The sequence below is a fragment of the Solanum tuberosum genome, unplaced genomic scaffold (assembly GCF_000226075.1).
Source record: "Solanum tuberosum cultivar DM 1-3 516 R44 unplaced genomic scaffold, SolTub_3.0 scf00072, whole genome shotgun sequence".
In the NCBI taxonomy this organism is placed as follows: domain Eukaryota; kingdom Viridiplantae; phylum Streptophyta; class Magnoliopsida; order Solanales; family Solanaceae; genus Solanum; species Solanum tuberosum.
The window spans coordinates 1,002,523-1,010,762 of record NW_006238999.1 but is presented as its reverse complement, the minus strand read 5'-3'; the positions used below and the strand labels follow the sequence as shown (position 1 = coordinate 1,010,762).

At 33.1% G+C, this 8,240-nt stretch overlaps 2 protein-coding genes across 3 annotated transcripts in view; both read left to right on the top strand.

Moving 5' to 3' along the window:
• The window catches only part of LOC102593778 (F-box protein At1g80960-like), a 3,179-nt gene extending 2,464 nt beyond the window's left edge, over nt 1-715 (top strand). Inside the window, exons 2-3 of the mRNA XM_006345936.1 lie at nt 110-161; nt 678-715. Coding sequence (XP_006345998.1) covers nt 110-161; nt 678-715 — 90 coding nt within the window. The remainder of the gene's footprint in view (nt 1-109; nt 162-677) is intronic.
• Nucleotides 716-4,165: 3,450 nt separating this feature from the next.
• On the top strand, nt 4,166-7,770 carry LOC102579948 (uncharacterized). Of its 2 annotated transcripts, none has more exons than XM_006345801.2 (4): nt 4,166-4,318; nt 5,019-5,446; nt 5,809-6,598; nt 7,360-7,770. In XM_006345801.2, the coding sequence occupies exons 2-4, from the start codon at nt 5,048-5,050 to the stop codon at nt 7,473-7,475; spliced, it is 1,305 nt and encodes a 434-aa protein (XP_006345863.1). In that variant the 5' UTR covers nt 4,166-4,318; nt 5,019-5,047; the 3' UTR covers nt 7,476-7,770. The 2 variants fall into 2 exon arrangements, with proteins under 2 accessions (XP_006345863.1, XP_006345862.1); XM_006345800.2 differs by having other exon boundaries at nt 5,809-6,606.
• Nucleotides 7,771-8,240: the final 470 nt, after the last annotated feature.

Below are 8,240 nucleotides of genomic sequence, written 5' to 3'. Positions count from 1 at the left end.
ATGCATGTTCTCTAGTATAATATTGGCCCGAGTAGAGACACATGTTTTCTTTCAATCGTTGCTAGTGTTCTTGATGCCCTTCCTACTTACACTATGACAAACTTTGTAGGGAGTTCTAACGGAATCACAACAAGGAGCAGCGATAACATTTTCACTGGCAGGTACATCATTTACTATATATACATACAAAATATTTTATTCTTGTTCATATAATGTGATATTCCAATGAAAAAGGTTTAGATGAATCCCCTTTTCGCTTTTCTAGCTATGCAATCTAAGTGTGAGAGATGTAAAATCTCGTAGCAAAAGCTTGATGTGCTAAAGGTTACGGAGAACTATAAATATTTGATTGTGAATTTAGTTAGAGTAGTAATATAATTTTTAAGTCATTACAAAAATTCATATGCTTTAAATTTTGAGTCTGTATTTGACTGTAGGTGCTCTCACTATCAGAAGGAGAATCCACACGGGATAGTCTACCAAATTATAGCATAAAGTTCAACTCATTTGATCACATTTTATAATAAAATCCCCCCCCCCCCTCCTGTTATGAAGCAATATCTAATTGGGATGAAGTATAGTATAGTAATCCCAATGTTTTTTTTTTAAAATACAATGTTTCTTTTGATGGTTAAAAATTCATATACTTTAAATTTTTAATCTGTATTTGACTGTAGGTGCTCTCACTGTCAAAAGGAGAATCAACATGGGATAGTCTATCAAATTATAGCATAAAATTCAATTCAACTCATTTGATCACATTTTATAATAACCCCCCCCCCCCCCATTAATAACCCCCCCCCCCCCCCGCTTCCTGTTTTGAAGCAATATCTAATTGGGATGTAGTAATCTCAATGTTGTTTTTTAAAATAGAATGTTTCTTTTGATGGTTAATTTACTTAAATTTTATTATCATATTTTTAAATATATTGTGTAACTACTGATTTAGTGTGATCGTATCATTACTTTACTTTCCCTTCATCTTGCCCTTTTACCTTGTCTCTTATAATAAATAATTTTATCGCATACTATACTCTTTTATTTGTAATACTGTAAGTTGTGAAACACATAGTTAATCCGAACATTATATTCATCAATAAAATACATTATGAAATAATAGGTGACAAATTACATCCAAACAAGTATAATAAAAATGGTAATTAGTATGCTATGAGAAATTCTTTTTCTAGAAGGAAACCAAAAACAAAAAAGGACTCAATGGGATTTCACTTTACTAAGTGATGCTTCACCATTTAAAGATTGCGTCAATGTTAAAACCCTAAAGCTCACGACGTGCATTGTATGTGAAGGAGCCCGACGTGCATTGTATGCGAAGGAACCCTAGAGTGATGTTTTTAGGTGGATCCAAGATATCGATTTGATGAATTCAATTTGCAGGTTTATATTTATGAGATTATAAGTTTATAGTATTATTTATTATAATTTTAGTAATTTTGCATATATGTTTTTATGTTTCGTATAAAAAACGTTGGGTTCGATCACTTGAACTCGATAATTATATTTTGAAAGATATTTTTATTAACCATTAACTTGCATTGTCATGTTTCCTTCTTGATGCGTTCCCTTAAACTTAATGAAGCTTCTTCTATGGCAATTAAACTTTTCAATTTAAAGAAGATTCTTCCATTCGTAAAAGTGTTTAAGTTACGTGTATTGTCAGTATATAGATTTTTTACATTATCAATTGGGTTAAGTTTAATAAATTATTACAATAAATGAATTTCATAGCAAGTTTGATATGTAACCTGGAAAATATATATAAAAGAAGTACTAATCTACTATTATCGAACTTAACGTAATAGAATTTTGACGTAGCACAAATGTGAAACGTTTCGATCGTATTATATATCAAAAGTCTCGAAATATCTAGAGGATTTTTTATCTAAATTTTGGGACTGTTTAGAGGTAATTTTGAGTTAATCGAAATTGAATAGTCAGTGTACACTTCATATATGATTAAATTATATTCAATTTTTTGAGTGTATCATAATATGTATAGTCAGTGTATAACTCATGTATAAGTAAGTTATATTGTATAATCAATATATACTTCCTATGACTTTTGGCTATTTTTTTTTTATGTAAATACAATATGGTTAATTTGTTATAAATTAATTACTTTATTGTATTTACATAAACTTTAAATTTTTCCATAAATTTGCAATGACTTATTTCTCCAGTTCAGAACTACCCTGGATTCATTGTTATATTGATATATGAATTTTTTTCTTCTCTTCTTCTACTTTTTCTTATTTATTTTTTGTATATATTAGTACAGTAACTTGAACCTATAATGTTGGGTTGATTGAGTTTGATAAATGTTGATCCAGGAAATCATATTAATTAGTTGAAAAACAAAGTTGAAGATAAAATTCAGTTTTTGTATACAATATTATACATCATTATACAAAAATATAATAAACGTATAATGTTGTATACATGGTGTGTTAACATCGTCATACAATATTGCTTTTTCTTCTCTTCTTCTTTTTTTTCCTCATTTTTTGGGTGTATATTATTATACATTTCGTATACATGCCTATACAAAGTTATATATCACTACACATGGAATTAAAAATAATTTTGTGTTTTCTTACTTTTTCTTGAACAATATCAATGTATAAATAAACTTTTCTTATTGATTTATTTGCTAAATAAGGAAGTTTAGTTTGTGTGATGCATATTTGTGATGTTTAGCCTGTGTGGAGGCTTGTGTGAAATGATTAATTATTGCTGAAAACTTGTGATATGTGAGTAATTGCCCAAAACGAGGGGCTATGTGGCTTATCCTTATGTTTGATATTGAGATGCACGGGTTAGGAGCTTGAGTTAATGTTTGATCATCTTAAAATGAAAGAGATCCTTGACGAATTGATTATGTCTTTGTGTTGTGATGCATTCATCCTCATTCAACATATCATTGTGCATGGGAATATGAGAAAGTGGAGAAATACTATCTTTTTGAGAAAAAAAAATGTGACATCTTACTTATATCCTTGATCACGCTGAGGTGGCAAGTTGATGAGACATTGAGATTGGTATATGAACTGCAAGTCTCCCATGGGTGCTCGTCTAGAAGCTAGAGGCTCGGCAAGGTGTATATGACAGGTTGTGTGATGACCTTGGTACCACCACATCATCCCATCATTTCATCAATTCTTTGTATCGCATTGGTCAACTTGTTGTGTTGTGTAACTAGCTTATATGTTGATTTGAGTATTATCTGTACCCTCGTGTGTTTACTTTATTCATTGTTATTACATAAATTGGTGGCACCGATGTCGGAGTGGGACTTTTCTGCATGCAGGTATAGGCGTTTCATAGTTTATTTCCTAGTTTGATTAGTTGCTTATGCTTAGTCGGTCTAATCTAATGAGTACATGTGGGTTGTACTCACCCCCTACTTCTATTATCACTTTGATGTAGATCCTAGTCAAGGTGATCCTTGTAGCGGTTGATTGGATCCAACTGATTTATCTTTTTCGGAGTTGTGGTGAGACCCTGCTTTCCGGATCGCCATTAGTCTCCATCCATCATTAGAAGTCTATAACTTTCATTTCGAAGACTTGAGATGGATTTCAGATTCCAGAATTGTATTAGATGCATGCACTTCACACTTATGCGCGCTACCAGGTTTTGAAATTCTTTATTGTTTTCTATCATTTGTGGCCTGACTACTCTTTGGGTGTCTCGTATGTATTAGTTCTTTCGGCTTACACACCATTTTGAAGTTCTTGGGGTGTGTGTCATCATGACCTCAACTTTTGGATTGTGGCAATATGAGTCAATTAGTACTACAATTTCTTATTGGCTCTTTAAATCTAAGTTATTCTCCTCAAACGAAATTGTATTTAATTATTGCCCCTTGTATTTCAGGTAACTATTTTTTATACACATTCTTCATCTATTGAAAATTTGCAATTTGTAGTATTCTTGTTCAACATAAGTTTAAAGGTTTTTTAATCTTTGAAATTAAAGATTTTATCTTGCTCGGCATAAGTTGTGTGACATTGTTAAATTTTATGGTTAATAATAGGGCATAATGGGACTTTTTTTTTCTGGTGGATCGAGTTTTTGAAGCAAATCATCATTTTTTCCCCAATAATACCCCTCTCTACGTAATATATATTTTGTTTTTTTTTTTCTTAAATATTTCTTTTTCCCCAAAACCAAACCCTAGAACACAAATACAATTTAACTCAAATCCGAAAAATTCTTTCGATTCCTTCAAGGGAACAATCCAATTTGCGATCGGCGACTTCATAAGTTGAAGCATTTCTTCAATTTTCAGAAAAAGGTACGTAATTTGATCCATATTTACGATTTTCTTGTAAACAGAATTATTTTATCATTTCGTTTTAATTTTTGTTTTGATTATTGAGATTTATGTGGATGTTTCGATCATTTGTTGAAATCAATTAATTGGGTTTTAATTATTTTTTTCAGATATTTTTTTGCTTTTCTCACAAGTTTGTTTATGTATTTTGCTCAGTGCCTAAGCAAGTTTTCTATCTTTTTTTAGATTTTTTTTTCTGATCAAAAGAATCATTTTGTTATGATTTTATGAATTTTATTTAGGTACTTCAGCATTTATGTTATTGGTGGTTTTTGTTAAGGTTGCAATATTTTTTTAAAGATTCCTTTTTGTTTTGGTGTGTGTGTGTATGTATGTGTGAGATCATATACTCAGACCTTGTTAATTTTGTGCTAGCAATCAGTATCGACGATTGAGTACTTTATAGATAATCATACTTTTGTGTATATATCATTTTGTGGGGGTTTTTCTATTGAATCAATTAAGATTTAATTCGATTAATTGTTTGGGTATTGATGTAAAGATTTTGTCTTTTCATGTATATCTTGAGATTACTGATGATAATATCCTTTTCGTTCTTGATAGAATGTATCTCTACCAAGTTTTGGGAAGTTTTGATGTTGTTATGGTTTTGTAGTACAAAGTCTTGTGTTGTGTTATAATGTGCTTTTGAAATTATCAGGTTATCGGGTTTGAGCTGAGTTACAAATCATGAGGTTTAAAAGGGGAAGCAAAGTTGAGGTAATGAACATGAAGCAGTCACCTGCATTACAGCGTCGTGCAGAGATTCTCTCTGATAATGAGCATATGTACACTGTAAGGTATGATTACTATCCTGGAATGGAAAGTAAGGGGAGGACTGAGAGGGTGTCAAGAAAGAATATCAGATCTTGTACACCATGTGTGGAGGGTTTGGAAAATCAGGAAACTGGTCAGGTTGTGGAGGTATTTGACGAATCATCTTGGAAGATGGCTACAATTGTGAAGGTTCTGGATAGTGACTACTATTTGGTACGCCAGACTGGATGTCTGAAGGAGCTTTGTGTGCACAGATCAAACACGAGAGTGGTACAATGTTGGCAAGATGAGGAACGGGACTTGATAAGGAAGGTGAGTTTGAAGTCTCTCTCCCTCTCCATTTCCCAAGACCTTATGCTATTCTCTCCTTTTACTTTTCATTTGCATTCTTAGATTTTTGTTTGCAGATGTAGAATGATAGAAGAAGTTTAGCATTCCTCGTTTTTTTCCAATCTTCTTGGGTTTGTTGTGTCTAATAGAATTTCACATTTATATTTGGTCTTTTCTCTCTTTATTTTGAGGATTTTTCCTTTTTTTTTATTTTGTGTTCCACTTATCTTCTTTTCATTTTTTCTTGATTCGTTTTGTTGTTTGGTTCTTCATTGTCATCTTTCGGTATTAGTCTGAGTTGTTTAGTTTGTGTTTGTTGACTATATGTTTGTTTCTTCTTATAGGGATCTGAACTGTGTAGAAGATCTGACCAACTATCAGCTTTAAAACCTTCTAAAAAGGTGAGCAAGGTCCTGTCTTTTAGTGCAAGGAGTAGATTTCATGCTGGGGATGATCATTTAGCTTCTCAGGAGTGTACTGAGTTGCGGAAGTCTCATATTAGTTCTTCGTTATTGCTGAATAGGGTATCCCAAGTTGCCTTCTCTAAAAATGAAACATCTAGAAACATTCAGGATTTAGCGGCAACTGAGAGAGCTTTTAAGAGACGGAGGGTGGTCCCAGCTGCCTTAAAGGGACAGGTCAATGTTAATGCCAAGTGCAAAGAGAATATAATGGCTGAGAAGTATGTGCATGATTCATTGAACGATGTATCTGATGGATATTGTGCATTGGAGCAAACCAAAAGAAGTGGTTCTGTTGGCTATTTCCTTACCAGAAGTACAGAATCTAGTGATGCCTGTTCCGTTGGTAGTTGTAGTATCAACGAAAAATTTTCCAACTTATCCCCAGAAGAAGTCTATTGTCAAGGAACTGAGCTTCTTTGCAGTGATGCAGAGTCTTTTTATGATTCTGCAGATAAGGAGGAAAGACACTCTCTTTCTTCACCAGTGAAAATAGCAGCAAGTATTCATAGTTTGGAGTTACATGCTTATCGCTGCACTTTAGAGGCATTGTATGCATCCGGTCCTTTAAGTTGGGACCAAGAAGCATTGTTAACTAATCTTCGCATCTCGCTCCATATTTCAAATGATGAACATTTAGCAGAGCTGAAGACTTTAATTTCTGCTGGAACTGGTACTCATGTCAGTTGATTTTTATTTCTGCCTCTCACCTTTCTTTTCATTGGTTGGATCTCATCCACGTTTCGCCTTGGATGAAATTGTAACAAGCATGAGAATAGGTGTTTTGTTGATATTTTTGACTTTGTTGTTTACCTCCATTGCTGTAGACAGTTGAGCAATTGTAACTATGTTATCATGCCTTATATTCTTGGAAAGAAATAAACTTCTATCTTTTTCGAATGCATTTCTTTATGAACCTTGTAAAAGAGAGTGAACAATCATGTTGTATCATTCATGAAGAACCTCTGATAATTTACGATGATAATCATTAAAGCTGCTAGGAACATTTTTCACTATGTGACCGTCAACACTAGTCCTTGTATGGAGATGTCAGCTGTAAGTGATAAGACAAAAAAAGACCTGCTGCTCAAGGTGCTGAAGGCGGACTTAAACTATCTAAGCTTAGTCTTTATCTAGTCTCAGATATCTTCCTCAAGTAGATTCCTTGTGTTTTTTACTGTGTAAAAATTGAAGCATGCAGTGAGGACGATTAAATTTTAGATTGTGAGTATATCATGATGAAGTGATAATCATCAGTATGATGTAAACTAAGTTTCATACTTCGGCAGATGCTATCTCAAATATAGATCTCGGTGCTTAATTTTTCATAATGTCGTCATATTGTGAATTTTAGTTACCAATTTCTTTGGTGTTCTTGTTGGGTGCATATTCTTTTTCCAAAGCGTATTATTCATAAGCATGTGAATTTTCCAGGGCAACAGTTGGATGTATACATCCTTTGCCTCAAAAAGTCAAAAGATGATGCTTGCATTTGCAGCACCTCTCCTGGCATTATATGGAGGACTCCTACAACAACTGTCCACAGATAAGACAATTCATGGCTTTTGTTGTTATTACTATAAAGCTTCATGATTTGTTTTGTCTGGATAACTTCAACATTGGCATGTTTTTTCCTGAAAAGTAAAGCAATCAAATGCAACTATTTGTGTATAAGGTCTTATAATATCCTGTATCTATGTTTATGGGTCCTCTGATTGCATATTGTACATACAGAAAGAATTGTTTCCTTTTTATCAACGGAGTTTTTTCTTGAGCAAAGGGTCTATCAGAAACAACCTCTCTACCTCTGAGGTAGGGGTAAGGTTTCCGTACACTCTACCCTCCCAACACTAAGGCTGGGCACCGGACCGGAACGGGACGGTTTGACCGGGTTGTTGACCGGTACCGGGATGAACCGGACCGGAACTACCGGGATGGAGGCTCAGTTCCGTCCCGTCCCACTATATACCGGGATAGAACCGGGACGGACCGGAATGGACCGGAACGGAACGGGATGGGATAAACGGGACGACACATATAGCTATTTCAAAAAATAATTATTTTTTTTGAGTTATTTTGAATTACGAAAATACGAATGTTTTTTTTATTTTTCTAAGTTATATTAGTTTATAGTATTTAAGTTTTAAAATTTATAATAATTTTACTTAAGTTTATTTTAAAGATATTTTTTTAAATTTTTACATATATAAGTTTGTATGTTGAGTTTAATAAAGTTTTTTTTTTTTTAGTTTTTGAGCTTATGTAGTTATGTTATAAGTTTTAAAGATTTGAATCTTTTGAAGTTTATAAGTTAT